The 25157-nt window shown below is 36.0% G+C and overlaps 2 protein-coding genes across 3 annotated transcripts; one reads left to right on the forward strand and one right to left on the reverse strand.

Annotated features, from left to right (window-relative positions):
• Nucleotides 1-399: 399 nt before the first annotated feature.
• Nucleotides 400-15972, reverse strand: LOC125648425 (uncharacterized). The gene is made up of 9 exons (XM_048875537.2): nt 15916-15972; nt 15714-15835; nt 15393-15517; nt 14524-14942; nt 14160-14213; nt 13781-13919; nt 3683-3798; nt 886-958; nt 400-677 (listed from the first exon to the last, which is right to left on the reverse strand). The coding sequence occupies exons 1-9, from the start codon at nt 15970-15972 to the stop codon at nt 499-501; spliced, it is 1284 nt and encodes a 427-aa protein (XP_048731494.2). The 3' UTR covers nt 400-498.
• Nucleotides 15973-21982: 6010 nt separating this feature from the next.
• Nucleotides 21983-24727, forward strand: LOC130046796 (uncharacterized). 2 transcript variants are annotated; one of them, XM_056139671.1, is made up of 3 exons: nt 21983-22444; nt 23120-23305; nt 24282-24727. In XM_056139671.1, the coding sequence occupies exons 2-3, from the start codon at nt 23120-23122 to the stop codon at nt 24621-24623; spliced, it is 528 nt and encodes a 175-aa protein (XP_055995646.1). In that variant the 5' UTR covers nt 21983-22444; the 3' UTR covers nt 24624-24727. The 2 variants fall into 2 exon arrangements, with proteins under 2 accessions (XP_055995646.1, XP_055995645.1); XM_056139670.1 differs by lacking the exon at nt 21983-22444 and having other exon boundaries at nt 22775-23305.
• The last annotated feature ends 430 nt before the right edge of the window (nt 24728-25157 follow it).

Consider the following 25157-nt stretch of genomic DNA (forward strand, 5'->3'; position numbering starts at 1 on the left):
AGCTACAGTTTTGCAGCTAGTATAATAAGTATCTATTTTATGCTCATATCAGAAAGACCGGTGACTTTCACTTTTCATATTGGGAATTTATCGATGTAACAAAGTCACAACTTATGTTAATAGTTTTTTTATGGATCCAGAATCGAAATAAAAGCCTCCTCGTTGCGAAGCAAGCGTACTACCTACTAGGCCACTGCGACCGATATAGTTTTCTAGCTCATCGTTAGAATCTTATCTAGCAATTACATGTACATCAGTGCTAACAATTTTGTCTGACATGTCATCGACACTTGATGTGGGACGCACTGAATGGTTAAATCAAATGCTTCCAGTTTCTTTCATGTACGTACGAGTACCACATAGCGGTTTCTGCACAGATCATGACACGAGTTTCAAGGTTTTTGTGCTGATTTAGTGCTTATTTCCAATCAGTTATGCAACATTTTTAGAACATATCATTGATCAAATTTTAAACAAATACAAAAATTTGGTATATTTTTATATATGATTGTGGGAGTTCGTGTTGAAGGATTCGGTGTTGTTGCTGAATGAAGTGCCGTCTACCGATAGACTACCAAACGCACTGTTGGATAGCTGCGTCTGGATGGACTGTTTGGCGAAGGAGGAGGCAAATCCTGTCAATCCTTTCCTCTTCGACTTGAATTCGGGATGGAGAGCTATAGAAAACAAACTTAAAATCAAGACCAATCGTATTTGATACATATATAAATGAATACTTGTATGCTCATGGAATTTGTAATGAACATTTCTTTTCATAATTTAAAGTTTAAAATTTCTAAGACCCAGTGTACTAATATATTCATGATTTGGGTAAATGCAGCTGTTTTAAATGTTGTACACATAGTCTACTTCGACACTACTCACCATTAACAGCTTCGATTTCTTTCATTTCAACACCTGCAGACGCTGCAAGTTTTCTCATCGCCTCGAAACAAATCTGAAATTACACGGTCAATATACCAGCATTAGACCCCTAACTACGTAAGTATATGCACAATGTCCCTTCCTGTAACGTTGCTTTTTAACCTTTAAATCGTAATAATGAACCTACATGTAGATCTTTGTGGAAGACAGCATCCATGCTAGTACCATTGAAATCAAATACAAAATACATTGAAAGTCTCATATGCAAGAAATATAAAAATGTTACATCAATCGGAATTTACATCTTTGTTTACGATGCTGCATCCCTGAATGTTTTGCGTATATACCGGAGAAGAAATGGAACGTACACACGAACAGACACGGTCAGCAAGAAAACCGCTGAGTGTTATTAGAGGAAAGTGACATCTGTATTTGATATAGCAAAGTTTGGGGTTGGTATATATGTTAGAATTAATAATATTCAAAGATACACTGTACATTGGAATGAAAATTTGTGAAAAAGGAATCATGAAATATAAAGCATATTTATGAGAGACTGATGCAAATGTAAATTACTTCGCTTGGCACACACTCATCCACTCAAACACAACAGTGCAACTAAATCCCAATGTAAGGGGATTCAAAATGGATACCTGGTACAAAATGTGGTACATATCATTCGAAAGGGATTATAAATTTGACAAATTGATGTCTAGGATAAGGAAATTCTGACATCGGGGGTCTAAGTGTTTTCAAACACATTTGATAGAAGTGTTCTACAATGACATTTTTCAAAAATAGAAATTCATAGATTATGTCTTTACATACAATGGTGAGGCAGTTTCCCTTATTCCTAGCAGAAACATGTCATGCATTCGCTAAAACATTCATAAGAAACTATCAAAATACTCACGTAGAAACTGTGGACATTCACGTGAACAAGCAGTGAAACACGCCATTTCGAGATTTTCACCGACGAAAGTTCGTTAACATTAATGAATAAAGGAAGCTCATACTGTATCTATTTTGTGACTTTGTTTATCAAAAGGATCAGTTCTCTAAGGTGTAATGTGCAATTGATAGTACATAATTCAATGAAGCAATTACGTTTGCATCTTTACAAGTCAAGGGTTATTGATTCGTTACCTCGCACTAACCCTTGACATCATTGACTATCAAAAAGTTGGGCTCGTTCTGATTGTTTCCACAAAAGAAAGGGAACTAATGAGAATGCGGTTCTATTTATAACAACCACGGGTGAACGCGAAGCGAGAGATTCAAATAAAAACACGTGTATTGATACCTACAGTTATGGCTATTTCAATCGTTTAAGCAATATTGTCTTAAGCAAAAAGGTTTCCAAACTTGATATATACTATCAATAAACGTAATTAGTGGGTGTAAATATTACAATTGCGCGTGTTGTATGAGATCACGTCATTTGTATCCATGTACACCGTAACAAGATGCAGTGATTTCATTGGATGTTTTATTTATCGTGGATTGCGTAATGGTCTAATGAGCCCAACTTTTATATAGCGACTGATGTCAAGGGTTAGTGCGGGGTAACGAATCAATAACCCTTGACTTGTGAAGATGTTACGTTTGAACCTTCCTCCACTTTGCCACCGGATGTCAGAAATTTAATTTCGTATTCCGATGCCGATCGAGAGTTGTTGACTGCGAATGACGTACATTTAATTCAAAATACATGTAACACACCAAGCAATTTTTATGTCACATTCAAAAACATATATCATAATTCAAATTGAATTATCTCCCTTAGACAATGGAAACCAGATAGTCATATAAACAAAGATGATGACATACATACAAAGTGACATGACCTTTAAAATCTATAGGTGTCTTCCTCTTATTGTAAAATATTTCTATACAAAATTTGAAAGCTGTACAATGAAAACTTTCTGAGATATCGTGTCACAAAGACAGACGGAGGGACAGACAATGTGATTACTATAGGGCTCCCGCATTTCATGCGGGGTCCTAATAAACCTAGGGCATATATCGTAGATCTTGTGAGTGTTATAATCATTATTTAGTTTCTTCACAGACAGGCAACATCGAGATCACTTGTAACGTGTTTTTAAAAAAAATTAAATTACTATTCCATCAGAAATCAACCGTTCGTTGTAAAAGGTGACAGCCTTGTGGTTTAATCTTATAAACAAATATACGTTCATTGAACTTCTGAACTTCGAATTTGACCCTACTAGTAATGTATTGAAATCGCATATAAAGTAAGCTGCGATACATAAAAAAATAAATGTCCATATTAAGAAAAGTTCAGTGACCTAGGCCTGTAAAACAGAGTAAACTGACAGGGGTCTGGGCATTATGTATTATGAGGAAAAGTTTAAGGAAAATCAGGCAAGGAAGAATATCATATTTTTGTGCAATAAATGCATATTTTTAATAGCCTTAGCTGTTTCATTGATTGTAATTCTCGGATAAAAACACGCACCAAAAATAAGTTTTGGATACCAATCCCAATGAAACAAAAAATTAGGATTTCATTACAAAACACATTTCTCAAGCTAGCATACATGAAATAAATAAAAGTCATCATATCACCAATAATGCAAAGAAAGTTTATTTATATTTATTATTATTGGGAATATGAAATGGTTTAACCGTGACGTAATTTCTGCAAAATACAATGGTTTTATACTCTCAAAATAAAAAGAAATTAAGACACCTATCGCACTCCGCACGTCCTTATGATTATCCAGTATATCTTGGTTTTCAGAAATTATAAAATGTTTTACGATCTTTATACCTGCAGGTCTTTGAAATTAGCTTTCGCAGTTTTAAGATCGGCAGCAATCTGTTTCTTTTGCTTGTACATCAGCTTCATCCGGAAGTGTTCATGGTCAATAACAGCAACCACCAAACCTGGAGAGGAAAATCTTGGCGTTAAAAGATGTTTTGTATGTGTTGCTTAAAACACTTTGTTCTAAAAACACGCTATTTCTCTGTCTCCGGCGGCGTGAGACAAAAAGTGTTCACTTGGCATATACCACTGATTTCATCAACAACAAAAAATGGGGAGGGGGTGTTAACGAACAAAACGTTTACTTTACCAAGCCGGTTTTCTTAAATCATTCTCTTCAATACTTAACCAATTTTAGTAGAATTTTCCCTCTTACAATGTAATAGTCCATACAGTAAAAAGAAAAGTGGGAAAAGGCCACTAGGCTGATATATCCCCCCATACATGTTCTTTGTCAGAAAAAAGTGGGAGTGCGTGCCCACTTAATACATTCTTACCTCGAAATGAATTATACTTATACAATAAAAATGTAAATAATGATGTAAACTAACGTTTATTTATAAACACCCTTCGTTGTATGATAATAGCCAAAGGCATGCCTGCGGTGAATGATTTCATTTGAAAATTGAATACTATTACAATGTAATTATGTACACTATCCCGACTCCTTAAACCTTGATTTATTTATTGAATAGTTTACCTTTTAATCATAACTTCCAAACATTATTTGCATATATTAAAGGTATTTGAAAATTTATAAGTAAAAATTTTAAATCACTATGATAGAATATGATAATTAATTAATTGCATATTTTTCATAAACGTTGTTTGCATGTTATTATATAATAAATGTGGCGCTAGCTTGCCAATATTGCGTTATGACGCCATCGCTACATGTATATATAGACTAAGACCTCCTTGATTAATCTCGCGAAAATAAATGGCTTGGTTTTATATTGTTTAACGTATCGCTCGAGAATCTTTCACTCATATGGAGACGTCATCATTGCCGGTATTTAGGCCTATGCTTGGCGCCTATGGCCTCTGAGCAGGGAGAAATCTTTATCGTGCCACACCTGCTGTGAACGGGGCCTCGGTTTAGTAGTCGCATCCGAAGAAGGACCGCCCCATTTAGTAGCCTCTTACGATAAGCAAGGGGTACTAGGAACCTATTCTAACCCGGATCACCATGGGACCGATAGTAAGTGGATCACATACACTGGTAAATCAGTTTTACATTCATGAAAGGCGAAGATAACGAACAATGATCGACCACATAACTCCAATAAGGAATACAAAATAAAGAGATGGGCAAACACGGACCCCTGGACTCACCAGGGGTGGGATCAGGTGCCTAGGATGAGTAAGCATCCCCTGTCGACCGGTCACACCCGCCGTGAGCCCTATATCCTGATCAGGTAAACGGAGTTATCCGTAGTCAAAATCAGTGTGCCAAGAACGGCCTAACAATCGGTATGAAACACGTCAAACAGCATTTCACCCAATGTTAGGTTGTATTGACGAACTAGATCGTTATAACGACCATAGAATTTGCGAAATGAGACTGTTTAAACCCCTGTACCATCAACTTGTGTGTCAGTAACTTGCCTCGATTTAAAAACTGACCATACGCAGATCAAGCTCTTGCTTATCGAATCAGTTGATAGATAATCTTATATAAATACCATATGCAGGTGATAATGGAATATTGCTACATAAATATGGGAAGTTGACGATGGAGAAGCTGAAATCATCCCGTTTGTCTTAAGTTGAATTGTAAGTTTGCAGTTAATGTCTACTTTCAATAAAATATCTAAGTATGAAGCAGAAGTGGACGACTCTGGTCTTATATTTCCAGCTCACAGGGATATATCATACTAATATTGGTATAATTCATGAATCAATATAACGAGAAAGAGGGAGAGATTCATCCACGTTACACGTCCATACTACTGTAATTCGTCGCACCTTAGTCTAAGCTTCGACTTTTCGAGAAATGGCTCAGGTGATAACCTTAAAGGTGATTCTAGTTTTCCTGCATATTTTCGCAATATCCAATTACTGTAAGTAAGTCTCGGATATTCTCAAATTTTGACTACTCAAATAAAAAGAAAACTCAAATTTAAGTTTAAGACCTTTTCGAGAAATCCACGCCTACTCTAGAGTTTAAAATTCGTGTTAAAGCTGACATGTATTAATAAATATAGTATAATTCTATATGTCCGCCATATTTATTTGCTAATCCGCCATATTAGTTGGATATTCTATTGTTATATGTATCAAGAGTTCGCATGGTATATAAGGGGACGAGTTTTGCTACGCTTCACTTCACATCAGTGTCTTCGATTTATATGTACCTGTGCGGGTAGCTTCGACAGGTAACACATACATCTCCGATACTAATTTATAGGACATCAAGAAGAAATGAAATCACGTTTTGGAACACTACGCAGTGCTCAAAATTACAATAAACATATCGTATTGTAGTAAATCATTTTAAAAGCTTTGGATAAATAAATATAGAATGCCTTTCTTTACGTGAATGTGCGTACATTTGCAGTAAATATGTCAAAACTATACAAAAACGCGGAGAAATATTTCATCTATAATCTATTGATAAAATGGAATAAGCAAAGGTATAAAATCTATACCATTCACACTTACTTCAAGCAAAATGCAAGTACATAAATGCTACTGTACTTGTACAGAATGACATGGCCATGTATGCTCGCCACGAAAAAGCATCGAATACGGACAACTATTTACCTAGGTCTACTCGTAATATCTGTAAAGGATCGCAGATGTACGTGTACACTTGTCGAAAATACTCTAAGTAGTAGTAAAACCCCTTTATTTGCATAATTCATGAAACAAAACAAAACGATAAACTCCATTTGTATTCCAACAGTAAATACCATTGTCCATTGTATAGACTGCGAAACACTTAGCCCGTGTAAGTGTATTAGGAAACGTATCTTTAAATATTGTTATTTTCAATTACTTCACTTTATGCTAATTTGGCGCTCAATAGATCTTATATATCTATGCCATTTTGCGTTATTACATTCTGCGTTGAACTCGACGCAAATTGTACTAATGCAAAATGTAATAAGTTTATCATATCATGCCTCGTTATCAAGTACATAGAATCAAGGGGAGGGGACAAGAGGGTTTAGACCGTCCCCCACCTTTAATAACAATATCCATTATTTGTTATTTTGTAAGGCAAAAAAAAAAGAAGATATATTGGGTGCCCCCCACCCCCACTTGACCCCAGCTTGAAAGTTCTGATATAATAGTAGAGGACACACACCACCACCAATTAAAATCAAAGTACTGAAAAGCGCTAAGTTGACTTCATGAATTCTGTCAGTAATGTTCAATTAATAATGAGCAGGAACAACAGTAAAAAAAAAAAGGTTCATGCGTTATACTTTATTTTCGCACAACTAAATAATACATTTTCTGTAAGTTAATAACAAATATGGATTGGTAAGAATGTCCTGAAACTTTTCAACATGGTGAAATATAAACTTTATATGATGTTAAAAACAATGGTCATTATAATAATTTTGGTCCCATCCGGAACTAAAACCCTTTCATTTTGGCAACGACACCTGATCTTTTTAAATATCTATAATCAGAATTTAGTATCAATAGCATTACCACCGCTGCGGTGGTCTAGTGGTGGAAGAGTGTTCGCCCTGTATGTGGAGAGTTATGGTTTGAATCCCGGCCGCGACAGACCTAGGTCTTTAAAACATGTAGTGCATTTCCATCGCCAAACTCTCGGCACCAGGTGGGAATGTCATGAGTCTTCGGAGATGGACTTAAAACCGGATATTCCATGTCACAGTAGGTGTGACACGCTAAAAAACTCTCACTGCTCAAAGGCCGTATGTGCCGAACAAAGGCCTACATTTTGCAGCCCTTCATCGTTTTTTGCGACGTCTCCATATGAATTAAAAATTGTTGAGAGGGACGTTAAACAAGGTGAAGTTAACGAACAGTGATCAATCTCATAACTCCTACAAGCAATACAAAATAGACAGTTGGGCAAACACGGACCCCTGGACACACCAGAGGTGGGATCAGGTGTCTAGGAGGAGTAAGCATCCCCTGTTGACCGGTCACACCCGCCGTGAGCCCCATATCCTGATCAGGTAAACGGAGTTATCCGCAGTCAAAATCAGTGTGCCAAGAACGGCTTAACAATCGGTATGAAACACGTCAGACAGCATTTGACCCAATGCGAGGTTGTATTGACGAACTAGATCGTTATAACGACCATAGAATTTGCGAAATGCTGACTTCAATCGAGACTGTTGAAATCCCTGTACCATCAACTTGTTTGTCAGTAGCTTACCTCGATTTAAAAACTGACTATACCCAGAACAAGCTCTTGCATATCGAATCAGCTGAGATATATAAACACCATATGCAGGTGATAATGGAATATTGCTACATAAATGTGGGAAGTTGACGATGGAGAAGCTGAAATCATCCCGTTTGTCATACAGTTGAGTTGTCAGTTTGCCGTTAATGTCTACTTTCAATAAAATATCTAAGTATGAAGCAGAAGTGGACGACTCTGTGATGTCCTTTATTTCGAGCTCACAGGGATATATCAAATCGACATATGAATGAAAGCTATCATTGTTAATAGACAAAACGTCATCGATATATCTAAAAGTCGAATTGAAGGTCACAGCGAGAGATTTTTTCTTCTCACGTAGAAGTTTTTGAATAAATCAATCAATTAATCAATAGCATTAAAGGCTATGTTATTCAAATATTTCACACATTAACACTTTATACTCAGTTTGGCCCCCACCCATCTTCCAAAGTCAAGGGTTTCTGATCCGATCCGCTCCGGCCCACACCCTGGATCATGAAATGCTGTACATGACTATGCATTTTTTTTCTCCGACAGATGTGATGTTGTAGAGAAGAATATTTTTTGGAAATTTGTCAAGTTTTGGTAGAAAATGTGAAAACAGTTGTAATGGTAGTTTTCGGTAAAAAGTATTCGCAACTAACTTACTGTTGTGTTCCAGTTTAATAGTGTATGAAATATATTTAGAATACAACTAAAATTAAACAAATCTATAGTTTGATACATACATGTATGTCAAATAATGATAGAAAGGAATAAACAAATAACTGGACAAAAAGAAAAATACACATAACCACATACACAACATGTAGCAGTCAAACCATGAAAGTGGAATTATTTTTTGTAATCCATAATGAAGTTGATTTCAATTCAAAATCAGGTTGGAGAGAATGTGAATCCAAATAAACTGAACTGAAAACAAAATTTAGGAAGTTATTCAAAAAAGATGTTCACCATACATGTGCAATATTAATAACTTTGAAACTGAATGCTGCGTTATCAACAAGAGTGGAAAGAGCTCATTTTAATATGAAAGTTAGTGCAAGAGGATATAATAAATCCAATATGATAAATTAGACTAACATATATGCATGGATTTACATTTAGACATTGTAGTGATTGTTTAATATACGTAAATCTAAAAAAAAAACAAAAAAAACCTCCAAGAGTTTGTACACAGGTACATTAAACACTGTACTCTTCAACATGTGTGTATTACACTTTTTATGTAAAAGCTCATATTCATATTGCAAAGGAAACTCACCTGTTTATCTTAATGAGACATAATACACATTGCTATTGTTTGAATTTTATAAAACAGTTCTTTATATCAAAATGTAAATAACCTAAGCAAAAAAGCATAAGATTCGCAGCTTGTTTAGAAGTTCTAATATGAAAAAAAAAGTAACAGAAGTGACTCGCAATGAATATATAATATTTACAACATGTAAATGTATAAGCTCAATGAGATACCCAAGCTAGGCACTTAAAAGTTACAAAAGTAATTTTCAAACGGTAATGTCCAAACCACTGTTAGAAATAATGAAGAGGCATCTTGTCGAAAAACTAAGTGCATTTTTTTTTTTATATGAAAAGATCGTTCAACGAAAACAAAATGTGGGGACAGGAAACAACGACAGTAAAACCATGCCCTCTTCCCCTCCTTCATCCTTTGTACGTTCGGAAATACATGTAGCATATATCTGTCATTGTCAATTGTATGTTAGAAGTTCAAACAAATTGAAAACACGATTACTTTTTATTGTGTGTAGCGTTCTGTGGACCGCAAACCATTTTACATTCATGCTTGACACAATGGCAATGTTTATCTAACACTTGTTCTAACCATATGTATTTCAGTAAACAGCCCTCGTAAAATTCCAAGCGGTGTTTTGAAGACTTGAAACCAGGACATTGTCTTCCGTAAACGCAGACCTAAAATTTTGTACCTTTTGTCTCCCCCCCCCCCCCCCCCCCCCAGATCATTATTTTCAGTCTCATGTTTGAAACTAAATAACGAAATCAAATTTCATTGTGTTGACGATGATTCTGAAGAATATATTGGTGGTTTAGAAATAGTAAGGTAAACCTAAAGTTACACCGTTGCATCCTCTAAATTCCTGCATGACCTACTTACATATATGATCGGGGGAGGTGTTATCGTTCCTCCGAGAAACCGATCTCTATCCTTCGCTGTCAAAATATAATCGTACATAAGTTCTTTCTCGTTCACGATCGATGCGGATCAATTAATTTGTTTACTGTGTTGCACACAGTTTTGCTGTGTCGGACAAATTTTTTACAGAAATATATATATCATATATTCACGATCAACGCGGATCTTACTGTAGTTAATTTTTGTTACTTTGTTAAGCACTTTTTTGCTGTTTCGGGTAAATAATTTACTGAGTCGGAACAGCAGTTAAAACATAAATGGAAAACTCTCATGACTCGTGTATAGGTTAATGACGTGGCTTTTAATTATAAATTGCACCATGCAACAGTATTTATTTTCTTGACCTTTAACCGTTATGCGAAGGTAACAATGCAAAGGCACCCTAGTCAAAACGGTTTCATGTACATATTCTTTTTCATTACTTAATAATCACTTTAATTATTACAGACGCAGATTCAAACGGTATTTTACCTGAAGAATGATCCGCTTCTGTGTTCCACTTTCCCCCAATGTCACCCTTTAAATACATATTTTATTCACTGTCCAACGAACTGTATTTCCGAACAAAATGCCCTTGCGGATATGAATGTTATCCCCGTACTAGATCGGATGCAAATTTAGAACTACTTTAAACACGACTTGTTTACTACAACGATGCATACATTTGCCTATAGGTAGCGATAAACCGGAAACGTGATGACGAAAGCAAAATTCAACTGGCGACAATAAAGCGCAGTTACGCTTAGCGCTTTAAAAATGAAGATATTATGAGGCACTCATAGTAGAGGACTCTAACCACCACAACGATTGAAGAAAATAAAGTGTAGGGGGAAATTATTGAGACAGTTAAAGTAAAAGACTCTTTAACCCCTCATCCTCACATTAGGGCTTTGAACATCGGACACAACATCTTGGTTTGTTTGAGTTTTTTTGTATTATTTTATTGCCGTTTTCGTTCATCTTTTTTAATTATTATTTTGAATGGCAAGAAATTTTCAAGAATCCAATTAAGTTTTCCTTCATGTACACAGTGTAAGTAATGGTACACCAAAATTACAAAACAAAATGCATAAAAACTAAGATATTTATAAACGTAGAAACTTCATTCATGAATAATCCCGTGGGGATCCGGGTTAGAATAGGTCCTCAGTATCCGTTGCTTGTCGTAAGAGGCGACTAAATGGGGCGGTCTTTCGGATGAAACCGCAAAAACCGAGGTCCCGTGTCACAGCAGGTGTGGCACGATAAAGATCCCTCCCTGCTCAATGGCCATATTAGTGAAATATTCTCGAGAGGGACGTTAAGCAATACTTAATCAATCAATCATTCATGAATACATATATTCAGAAAAATCGCATGCATGCATTGCAGGGCTATAGCATATGTGTGTTTTAACGTTTCTGTAACATGCCATAATGATTACTTTCAGGCTTGAGTGTAATTTATTCATAAATATTTTCATTTGGTAGATCTATACTGAAGTGAAAATAGACATACCGCTGTACGTCGAAATTTCAAATTCCAATGTATTCGATAAGATGTCAGTATTCATAAATCAGTAAAATTCGTGTTGAGGTTTTATTTGATATGATACAATGTCAATATACTGTAATGCATTAGTAGGATATACAAAGGGCAAGAGTATTAACATTTTCTTTTTTCATTATTAGTATCAATATCTATATGATCACGGGAAAAAACCCATTATATAATTTATATCCGGATTTAGATATCAATAAAAACAAAAAAGGATAGTTGGGGGGGGGGGGGGTTCTAATGAGTCTGATGAAATTAAATGAAGGAACCCCACATTTCCATTCAAACTAGATGTACTTCAAAATGAATTCATTTCTGCTCTGACTGAAAGCATGATTCTAAATTTTCGGGAACGAATCTTGCACACAAAATAATAAATAGGGGAACTCATAAATTCAAGATATTTTGGAATTCTTTTAACACGAATTGCACTTGTGTAAATGTTGTTTCAGGCACGTATACAGGGGGTTGGGGTGGGGAGGGAGGCTGGTCTGCTCTCCCCACTTTTTTGACAATTTACTTTTTTCGTTATTTTAACATACAAAGTCAGTATTTTCTACATGCACAGTTCAAACTAATATATATTTTTTAATTTGTAATGAATTCAATTTACATGTATAAGCATCAAATCCTGTAAGTTTCCAATATATTGTCAATCACAAATTTTTAAATAGCTGGAAATGTTTAATGCTTGTAAGCTTACATTTACATGTATATCAGTGATCAATTTTCTTTCCTTCTGTGAAATGATATATTGTACATCGACGAAGTAGCTCTCTCTCTCTCTCTCTCTCTCTCTCTCTCTCCTGTTCAATCAATGAATATGGACATACAGAGACCGTAAATAATTATGTGGTTCCCAAAGAGACAATAAAACTATATTTTCGTTTATACATTTCCTATTATATATGTCTTTGTGTATAACTGTTTATCATGGATTGCAAATGTGATACCCGTATTTTCACACAGATGTATATTTCCGATCATTATTCCCTTATTTGTATATCCAAGTTTGTATATGATCATCGATAAATTTTGAATTGTGCACGCAATATATCCAACCAGATGCTCAGTGTATATGACTAGATTCCCGATTTCTATAAACTGCAAACCCTCGACCAGACAAGCATTCAATACAGGAAAAATTTTCGACTCTGATATCTCCCCTGATTGAAGACACCCTGTTTGGCACGGGTGAAGTGTGTCGCAGTCTGTATCATGGAATGACAACGTGTTGTAAAGTTCTAACGAGATACAAATGGAGTTATCATTTTGTTTCGTGGATTTATCAGAATAAAGAGAATCTAATATTTTTGGTAAGTGCACATCTCCGAAACCTGTTGAATAGACGTTTGTATTTGATACGGTGGTTTGTTTTTTTTCTTTAGTTTTTTTTTTTTTTTTGTGTGTGTGGCGAATATGTCATGTGCATTTATACATATGGCATGCACCTGTATTTTGCAAGAATTGATATAAATAATATATTTCATGCTCTTTGCTTATTCCATTCTATCAGTATGTAATTGGCAAATGATTTATCCGCATTTATTTGATAAGAAACTGCAAATACTTGCATGCACTTGCAAGTATGCAAGAAAAGCTTTTTTTTAATTCCATTTTTGTCTAAATTATCTAAACTTTGAGAATGTTGCATTGGTATACAATAAATATTTTTGTAATTTTGAGCAAAGTATAATGTTTTAAAATGTGATTTTATTTGTTTCTCATTCCCTATATATTACTATCGGAGATGTGCACTGATCGAGTCCACCTAGAAAAATCACTCAGGTGTGACAATCACATCTGGGGTATATACGGGTAGAGTAAATTAGGCTACCTGAGAGAAATATGGCGGATAAGATGAGAAATGTGTACGTATTTATTAATTCATGTCAGCTTTAAAATTGTTCGTGTCAGGTAAAATATTCTTTACAATAAACTATACTTTACGATGGCACACAGACTGTACAATCTGAGCATTAAATAACCTACTTACTGTTAACAACACGGACAACTCTCCACGGTACTAAGAATGCTAGAATGACGACAAACTTCTGAACCCGGTACGCACTCAAGCCTTTGATGAAAACCAGGTCCACGATAAAAGAAGCAACCACTATGAAGCCATCAAATACCTGGAATACAAATTATAATCGTGTTTCACTTATCATAAAATAAAGTGTGAATTTTTTAAGTCTATTGCCACAAATGCCCATATGGCGAGATATAAAATAAATGATTCTTATAAACCAAAACTGCTCGCGTAATTAGAGTACATTGTATGTGGATTTCTGAAACTAGATAAACATGGACATGTATCAAAGTTTGATACATTTTATTTTTACTTTATTCACAAGACTCAATAAAATATTTACCTCTAGCTTGTTCCCAAAGTACTGTTTGCCACTGCTAAAAAGCTTTATTATATTCTATAAACAAAAGGAAAACGCATTGAAAAATATCAGAATTTGTATCTCATTTCAAATTTATATAAACAAATATGCACATGTATTATACAAGCACATTGTTATGAACGAATAATACATGTACGCATTTCAATTTTCACGCATATATTGTTTTCCGAATGCATTCGTTCGATAATCTAGCACCATATGAAGTTAAGCCTATGGATCTATGTAAATCACAAGAGTATCTATCAACTTGGTCATACATTTCTTTTGATAACCGTACATGTATATGGTGAAGAAAATTAGCATAGCATTTCCTTTAATAAATTACCTCAACAACTAAAATCGCCAAAATAGCTATGCTACAATAATGAAAGTAGTGTGCCAAATCAACTTCAATTGGATAACTATCCACATGTTCATTTATTCTACTTCCGGTGTTTTCGATGTCATTGTTTGGAGTTGCAGCTCTTTTCACTCTTCCGGAATTCTGGAAACCAGTGGTCAAAACATCTTTCGTCAACAAGGTGGTCAACATTGAAGTGGAGGGTGTGGTATAGGCTACGTTGTTGTTCGTCCCACTACGTGAACTAAATGTACTGTTAAAATCAATGCGAGCTGATAATATCTTAGTGTGGAGTTCATCTAGTTCCGAATAGTCGTAGCGGAAGCTGGACAGAGCAGTCGGATATCGAGTTTTCATCTGCGTAACAAAATTCAGCGCCTCTGTTTCGTCGTGATCAACAACCCCTAATATATGAAAAGAATAAAAGTTACTGATGTTACACTGTACGCATATACGAATGAAAATGGCATAATAAAGTCGCAATACGTTTCTATTTGCTAGAATATGTACTTCAAATCTATTGAATAAATAACATTTACCCCGTACATATACTAGTAATTTATTGATTGATTAAATTTGGTTGTATATTGCTTAATGTCCCTCTCGGGAATTTTTCACTCATATTGAGACGTCACCATTGGCTGAAAAATTTTGGCCTATGCTCGGCGCTTATGGCCTTTTAGCAGGGAGGGATTTTTATCGTGCCACACCTGCTGTGACACGGGACTCTCATCCGAAGGACCGCCCCATTTAATCCCCCCTTAACGACAAACAAGGGGTACTGAGGACCTATTCTAACCCGATTCCCAACGGGATCTATTAGATTTGCCACCGATATTGCTGGTATTTCATACCTTTGAGATAATAGATATCCAGTATGAGTTCTCCCATCACCAGGATGCAGTCCACAATATTGAGCAATACAATGGCCAGAAGAATCCATTTGGTATGCATAAATTTTTCTCCCTTGTATCTGAGTCTAGATATATAAATACAAAACCTTATACGACAAGACATCATGTTTAATATTTTTGTTATGCATCTATCTAAAATATCTACTTTTTTCATGCAATCCATTTAATACTTCCTATTATTATAAGAGAATTTCAACATCTTTGAATTCTTGTCGCCGCTTAAAACTAGGGGCGATTCAATAAATTTACAAGGAATCTTACTTTCCCACTTTGGATGTCGGCGGTTTTCTGTTTTCTCGTTCTATTTCATGCTCAAGATTTTTTTCAGTTTCATTTAGAACTGCATGGGCCCTAGCCAAGGCAAGGGACCCCTCTGCAAGTGCCTGCAACATTGAAAGAGAACAGCAAAAATTTCAGTGTTTTTGTTCATAAATTATATGATGAAATATAAAATAGAATTTACGTGTAATCCCTTTGAATTTCTTTTCTTTCTGGAAGTTCTGTCTCCAAGAATCCCCATCCTTGTCTAAGAAAAATAAATTTAATCATTACACATACATGTAATTATATTCTTTGTTCAATCCACGGGCAATTATATCGTTTGGGTTCGAAATATTTAAGCGTTCGGTCACTGTTCGTTATTTTCACCTCTTGTATTTTTAAAAATTTTGTTTAAGTTTTGACAATATACAGATATTGTTTTATACACATATTGTTTTAGAGACGTATGTAATGGAGTATCTTCTGATTTACTACAAACAAAAAGTTTTAATGATTTATAAACTTATGGCATTTTAAAGTAATTTTCATGACCGATCTTACGCAAAAATTTCACAACGTTTGGAAAATTTAACAGCCTGTGTTACATTATCATCGACAATGCATTTTGTGTTTATATATTGCATTTAAGCAATCGATTTTTAAAAAAAAAAAGATCTAGTTTCATAACCGCAACGGCGTTATGAAAAGATTGCACACACCGTTGCAGTTATGAGACTACATGTACAGATTTCATATTATTATAAATGCATGATTTATTGCTCATATTTACAATCTTAAATCTTTTTAATCTACAAGTATATTTCAAATTCCCCGCTTCATCCTTTTGGATAAGTGGCAATTAATGGAACAGTACATATGATGCCATGTCGTTAAAGAAAAAAGTGCACTAAAATGCCAGTCGACCACGTTTTCACTTCGATAAATTGAAAGATAAATGGCAGCGCTCGGCATCATGAGTAAATGTCACGGTTCCTCAGAGATCACCTTTAAAACGGATGCCCCGTGTCACAGTAGGTGTGGCACACTAAAGAGCCCTCACTGCTCCATGGCTGAAAGCGCCGAACAAAGGCCCAAGTTTGAAGAACTTCACCGGTCTTGGTAACGTCTCCATATCAGTGAAAAATTCTCCAGAGGGATACAATCAATCAATCAACATCCCTGCTCAAAGGCCTTAAGCGCCGATTGATTGATTATATATTGTTTAACGTCCCTCTAGAGAATTTTTCACTCAATTGGAGACGTCACCATTGCCGGTGAAGGGCTGCATTTAAAGCCTATAATGCTCGGCGCTTATGACCTTTGAGCAGGGAGGGATATTTATCGTGCCATACCTGCTGTGACACGGGGACCTCGGTTTTTCGGTCTCATCCGAAGGACCGCCCCATTTAGTCGCCTCTTACGACAAGCAAGGGGTACTGAGGACCTATTCAAACCCGGATCCAGGCCTAAATTTTGAAGCCCTTCACCGGCCATGGTGACGTCTCCACATGAGTGAAAGATTCTCGAGAAGGGCGTTACACACAATACAATCAATCAAGCTGATGTATATATCCTCAGTGATTTAACAAGAACTTTATACTTTTAGGCATGATAAAATTTATTCCAAACATCGGCTACTTTGACCTTTAAGTTAGCCAAACAGAAAGCTCGGAATTAATAAATTCATCGTTTTGTACTGATAGGGTACCAAAACTGTGGTTATCATTAACAATTACATAATGCACTATTACCTCTTGATACATGTCTACGCACAAATCTGCAAAATGTGGCGAAACTATGCGTACTAGCAATTAAAAACTGCATTTTGAAAATAAACTAGCAATTAAAAACTGCATTTTGAAAATAAATGTTTATAAGTACATTTAAGTTTCTCTAAAACTGCTAGCGTCATAGCCCACAGAAAAATTGCACGTACGCTTCACTCGTTGTCACGTCCGAGAGATTTGACACTTCTCCAAAACCCTATTCTTATTATTTTGAAGTTCCAGAGAATGGGTTTCACTTGCAGTGGGGAATACATGTCGATAGAGATCGTAGATTTCATACATGAGATATTTAATCCTAGTTAGTACTAGTTCAATAACAAATTACACACCCGATAAATTAACCTAACATGGAGTAACCGAGCTTTATTTACTCGTTCATCTCTCATTGCCTCACCAGTGGAATGTTAAATTATTTACGCATTATGTAAAGTTCATATTTTGCATAGAATCTGATATACCCCAAAACAACACAGAATATTGAATTCATTTCGACTTTACGCTTCTATTTTGAATGATAAATGTTCTAAAATTTCAAAGTCTCTAAATTATTTGTTTTGGTTTTTTTTTTAAATATCTATTTGATATTACTTTTTTTTTGTAAATACAGAGTATTAAAAATTATCCCAGATTTCCTTACTTAAATTCATCATGGGAAATATGTATAGCTTTCAACTTTAACAAATATTTATAGGACGGGAAATAGACTACAAACTAAACGTAACGTCCCCTGATAAATATATTTCTATGAACAACAAGAAATAATTACTCAAATGGATTGTGATATTGTTACGATATAATAGATTAATATCAGATCGGAAAAAATAGGGGTAGAATGGTTTTGGCTTACCTTTACGACACCTGCTACAGGAACGGATTGCGATGTGTTCAGTTTCCGTGACAACTAAACTGTGACGATCAATGTAAATTCAGTCAAGTGAGGAAAGTCGGGAAAAAGAATGAAATAAAGGGGAACAAAATCAAATTTTTGAATTTATTTATGACACCCACTAGATATTAGTGAGAATGACATTAACTTTATAAAACAAGGATAATCCTTTCACATCTCTTTGTAAGTCATATTTTGAACCAATTACACCGTACAAAAATATCAAAAGTGTGAATTGAATTCATCAACCATATACTTAAATTGATAAACATGTACTGAACGACAAGAATACACGTTTTAATCAATTTGTATTAGGTCCCGCATATCCTTTTTTTCGTGTAAATTTCGGGACTGTTTAGCTCTTGGGTAAATGTATATAAGTAATTATTGGGGAATACATTATATCTGTAAAACACTTCACTGTCATAAGAAACAACTGACATTATCATACGAGGTTATTCTTAATACAAATGTAAGAATTCTTCGTGACATATCGAGTATAATTCACTTGCATCCCATTTTCTATCTACTACAAAAATTTAATATATTACCAGTTGGAACAGTTTGATAGTTCCTGGTTGTGGCAGGTATACGATCGATTGGTTGTATATTGTTTAATGTCCAACCAGAGAATTTTTCACTCATGAAGATGTCACCATTACCGGTGAAGGGCTGCAAAATTTAAGCCTATGCCTGGCACTTATGGCCTTTGAGCAGGGAGAGATCTTTATCGTGTCACACCTGCTGTGACACGGGGCCTCGGTTTATGCAATTTCATCCGAAGGACCGCCCCATTTAGTCGCCTCTTACGAGAAGCAAGGGGTACTGAGACCTATTCTAACCCGGATCTCCATGGGACTTACGAAGTATAGTATATATGTAATGTTGCTACAATATAAAATGCATGCCTATTTTGGAAATCACACTAGAACTCTTCATATTGATGAAATGAATAAATAGTTTTAGGGGGAAATGGCGGAAACTTTGTGCGTGTGACATCAAAAACAGTAGTTTATTTACCTCCGAAGCTGAAGAGTGCTACATGTATCTTTGACATAAAACATCTATACAGATTTATATTGTGATAAATACGAATTGTGGGTGCAAATTTAGCTATCGAAAATTTGGCGGCATGATACCAAACCGCTAAAATAAGTCCAGATTATCACTGCGGAAGAACCCCACTATATGTATTTAAAGACCCTCTATACACTAATCAGTTATCTTCCAACGACTAGAATGATACAGCCTTTAATAATTATGTAAACTTCCTCCTTGAGTAAACCGCCTCGGTGGCTTAGAGGTTAACATGCGGAAAGCCGGGGTTCAAATTCGGCAGCAACAGACGAAAGTCGTTAAAACAGGAAATGACAGTTCCATTGCCAAACGCATGAATGTCACGGATCCTCGGAGATGACCTTATAAACGGATGTCCCGTGTCACAGTAGGTGTGGAACGCTAAAGAACCATCAGTGCTCAAAGGCCGTAAGCGTCGAGTAAAAGGTCTAAATTTGAAGCCCTTCACCGGTCTTAGTGACTGACTTTTCCATATAAGTGAAAAATTCTCGAGAGAGTTAAACAAGATACAATCAATCAATCTCCTAGAATAAAGTATTTTCTCCAATGTACATTTTTGTGAGAATCCATCCCTTAGCGCTCACTCTAATTCTCAATGTTTTAATGTTTAGTAAATCTTTCAGTATGTCTTATAAGAATGTAAGCTAATCTTACTGAGATTATTAATGGACTGCGGGGAGTGGAAATGTAGTAAACTTGTAACGCCGATATACATATACATGTGTATAATGCCCCCTACCCCTCCCTAATTTTGACTCGTTGATGAAAATTTCAGAACTGCAACTTGCGTTTTCATGAAGCACACACAATTTGGTAGGACGTACAGGGATGTTCATCCCATTCGTTATAAGTCCGAAAATATTTAAAACATCCATGAAACCCACCATCGACTATGATGTGGGATAGAAAAGTTTGTTTTATTTTCCGATTAGCCTTTCACGCTCCAACCCTACCACGACGGCATGGACGGTAAAATGTACGAAGCCGTACACTGCTACTACATCCGCCGCTAGGCACGGACCGAAGAAAAGCACTTCACATGAGTCATACCTTTGTTAAAATCATGTAAATATGTACTACCCAAAGTATGTTAGCCTCTTTACAGGAAGATAACATAAGTATGGCCCGTTTTACCATGTTAATTTGATGTTAGGATATATATGTGCTTGTACGTCGTAGTACTGAATTGATAGGAACCTTTAACCATTTGTTATTTCCATTTGTCCATAATCACGAAATCTCGTATTCCAAATGCCTCAACTAAACTGTCCTCAACGTTCACGTGTACCTATGTACGACTTATTTCCAAACATACGAATTCAAACTTTTAATTAAGCCATATTTCTTATTTTAATGACAACTTAAGATACATGTAATGCGATATGAAGTAAATCCGTTGTTTATCGATGCATAATTTTGATCTTACAGAAGAATTAAGGTTTGATAATTGTTTAATAAATAAAAAATGCCTGTTCGTTTCTTCAATCCGTGAATTCAGTCTTGAATCATCCTTATGGAAATTTCAAGAGCAAAGCGCCAAGAACGACGCAACATCATAGACGCTTAGGTTACATCCTCGGGACTTTCTGGCAAGCCGAGAAGTTGCGATTGGTTTACAACATAATCAGCATAAAACTTTGTACTAGGTGTTCAGTGTTAGTTATACTTATAATAATTTTGACTAAACCCATATTTATCATTTTAAGAAGGTTTATAATTATATAACTTATATACATCTCATTCAATGAAGGACACCTCCTCCCGAGACCAACTATCTAGATCTGACGCATCGATAAATTTAAAATACGATATTCATCTGATCCCGGTTTTTCGAAAGCTGGTTAACTTTAACACAATGGTTAGGTTTAACGCAGTGTTATGTCCTAGTCAAGTGATCAGCTAACGCATTGGTCAAATTCTGTTTTTCAAATGCAATGGTTAGCTAACACTGAGTTAATCACTTGATTACCCATAATGCACTTCCACTTCCTTTGTAAACAATGACAGATATCGTCTGCAAAACTGGAAGGAAAAGAAGTGTAAACTTCAGCATTACGGAAGCAAATATAATTCGAAATCTAGTAAAAGGAACATCCAATATTGCTGGAACTTGATTCGCAGCAAAATCGGGCCGCCGGTCATGTGACCGGGCTGAAAATGAATCAAGTGTGGCGGCACCACCGGTTCCAAATCCAATATCATGGCTGCGCCCAGCATAACCGCTACAGTTTTGTACACATTTTTGGAAGAAGAGCTTGACGATGATAACGACGAAGTATTCATTGCCGCAACAATGCCGTATGTATCAGGTTTTTTTTAATTAGACATCTATTGATAGCGTTCCATATGTTTATTTTGACACAATAATCGGACAACCATACATAAACTACTGTCTGTCCTAGCCTCTGTTGCAACTGCAAGTGGCTTTTCTAGAACTATTTATTTAACCCTAAGGCCACACCAAATTAAAAACTTGGTCGCCGGACCCGCGCGCACGTAATTTACAGCTTTTCAAATAATAATATTAAAAAAAATATCCCGCATCCGGAAATAAATTGTCCGTTTTCCGCACATTTTCGACTCTTACTTTTGGTTTTATTTTTTAAGTCACGTTTGCGCTTGAAATTAAGGGCTTTAAAACCGTACGTGTCCACATCTAAACTACATTGAATGTATCATAAATTTACCGCGTGGTTGTCAAATTGACTGCATTGCGAGAATATTACAGATTCTTACAAGAATGCCTGTGCTCGTGGTAAGAATAAGTGACCAGGATGGGGCGGATATACTTTCAAACACCGCCACGAATTTTACAGGGGGTACATTCTCCGAATTGTTCGAGAAATGTGTTCATTCCAAAAACATCACTTTATCTACGGATTCGATCGTGGAGATACGACTACGAGAAGACAGACAAGCCCAGTTCATGCTCGCAGACAATGCTGATATGGATGTTTCAGAAATAGCTGCTACACTCGGGTGTAAGTTTGTGCAATTTATTATTACTCGGACACTTGCTTTAACTAGTTCCAATTCATGTCATGAACATAACCCTGCACCTGCATCATGTAGCGGCACTAAAAACGCTTTTGCTTTACTAATGCACAGTAGCTCAAGTATCATATTACCTCCTAAACCGAAACCTGAAGGTGAAAAGAAATTATCTGGTCCTCAAAGACTTCAGTGTGATCTAATTGATTGGATGGAATCCAAGGGATATGGGTGGACACAAAATTCTATTGATACTGCTGAATATGTTATCAAGACTTTGAGAAATTCGTTATGGTATGTAGATCATAAGCATAATGTATACAAATATTTCACAAGATCCTCCATCTTTAAAGCTTATTGTTATAATGTTACTGTATTCCCCCACTTGTGGGAGCGGGAATGTGTGTGTGTGCTGTTTTTCGTTCTCTCTTCCCATCCACTACTCCTCTACAAGAACTCAACAAAATTATGTGAAACTTTAAGGGATTCTTTGTTACATGATGTCATTGTGCATTTCTTATTTGAAATTTTGATCTGAATGACCCAGTTGCTCCCCAGTCCCAGTTGATTAACTTCAACTGACAGTTGATTTATTAAATCTTAGTTTGCAAGTAATACAAGTCTTATGATAATAGCAGCTCTGATATCTCAACTTTATTTGATAGATGTATGGACAGGAAACAGGGGATGAACATAGACCAAGTGCCCAAGTACGCGATGATCCTGCCAGTGTAAATGATCGAATCAACCGGGAGATATTCAAGACCCAGAAGGTCCGGGACGTAATTGTCTGTGGAGAGTGTTCCAAGCCAAGATGTGTTTACAGTGATAAAAAGCTAACCCGTGAACAAGTAAGGTGTTTGAAGTATTTATTCTATGTTGCTATTAGTGTTTTAGCTCACCTGAACCGAAGGTTCAAGTGAGCTTTTCTGATCGCCTGTTGTCCGTCGTCTGTCTGTCTGTCCGTTAACTTTTCACATTTTCGACTTCTTCTCAAGAACCGCTGGGCCATATTCAACCAAACTTGGTACACATCATCCTTGGGTGAAGGGGCTTCAAGTTTGTTCAAATGAAGAACCAGGCCCCCTTCAAAGGGGAGATAATCACGAAAATACAAAAATAGGGTGGTGTCATTTAAAAATCTTCTTCTCAAGAACCACTGGGCCAGGAAAGCTGAGATTTATATGGAAGCTTCCTGATATAGCAGAAATTCAAGTTTGTACAAATCATGACCCAAGGGGTATGGTGGGGCCACAATAGGGGATCAAAGTTTTACATTTGAATATATATTAAAAATCTTCTCAAAACCAAAAGACAACATTTACCTTAGAGCTTCCTGATATAGAGTGTGAGGCCCAAGGTCACTCAGGTGAGCGATGTGGCCCATGGGCCTCTTGTTTTATGTTGAGATGGCAAACTGTAGTACATGCAGTCTTAAACTTGTTATACCCCCCCCCCCCCCCCCCCCAAGCAGTTTTTTAAATGATCCTGTTGTCTGTCCATCCATCCCCACCTCCTATCTGCTACCCCTCTCCACTCAACAGAATTCTATGAAACTTTCAGGGATCTACTGTTACATATACAATTATGAACCTCCTAATTTAATTTATTTTATACCTACAGGGGAGGGAGGGTATCATAGTCACTAAGTGAGCTTTGCTCACAGTATTTCTAGTTTTATACAGGAGAAAGTGGCCTAAGTTTTAAGAACTTATGCCCAATTGTTTTTGTCTTTGACATATTGACCAAAAATATGTTCAATACAGTCTTTGAATTGATAAGAGTGTATTGTGAGTTTATTGATTTTTATATGGATGATTATTGTAGGAGGAGCTGCTGCTGCGTTTGAAAGAGGAACATCTGTACACATGTGGCGACTCATTAGTTCCAGAAGATGTAGAAGATCCAGGCATGGTTGTTCGAGAGGCAGTGAACTGTTTGACTGAAGTGGAGACAAGTTACTTCTCTACATCGTTGAAACATTACTTACCACCAGTGTGTGTTCACTGTGGAAAAGTTGACAATCTGTTGGATGACACAGACCCTTATATATCTGCTCTTTATGAGAAATATTCTGTTGTGCGACCTTTGTGTGAATATTGTAAAAACACTGGTAAAGATGCCAGAACTTGGGGGAAAAAGTTTCTCCCCAAGAAGTGTAAAAGATAGACAATAAACTTGTGTTTCAGGATGATGCATTTAAACTTTGGGGCAAAAGTGACTTTTTTGCCAAAAATGACTTTTTTGCAATAAAATGTTATCGCTCGCCTCTATTTATTTTACATCGCTCGTAACTTTTCATATTCCAACTTTTTAATTTTAAAATTATCAAATCGCTCGCTCGCCCCAATTTTTTTTCCTTCTAAAATCCGAAGACCAAGAAATTAAATTGGTGTGGCCTAAGAAAAAGAAAAATTGGCAACTGACCTGTAAGATTGGATGAGTCGTAACAAAACAACTCACGTTCTTTTGTTATTTCATAAATGTAGGGTCTTCGAGGCGTATGCATTGACGAAAGTGATGAAATGAATAATAAAAATATATGTTGTTACAAGATCTTGTAAAAATATATGCATAATGCACTTATGTAGAAGCTGCTGTTCGTTAATGAAACTGACAAAACTTGCATATCTACAAACGACGCCATCTTGGTCCCGCTCACGCCTGTCCAAAAATTTGGCACCAGCGGGCCGGCCCGACTGA

This window comes from Ostrea edulis, chromosome 6 (genome assembly GCF_947568905.1).
Source record: "Ostrea edulis chromosome 6, xbOstEdul1.1, whole genome shotgun sequence".
Taxonomy (NCBI): domain Eukaryota; kingdom Metazoa; phylum Mollusca; class Bivalvia; order Ostreida; family Ostreidae; genus Ostrea; species Ostrea edulis.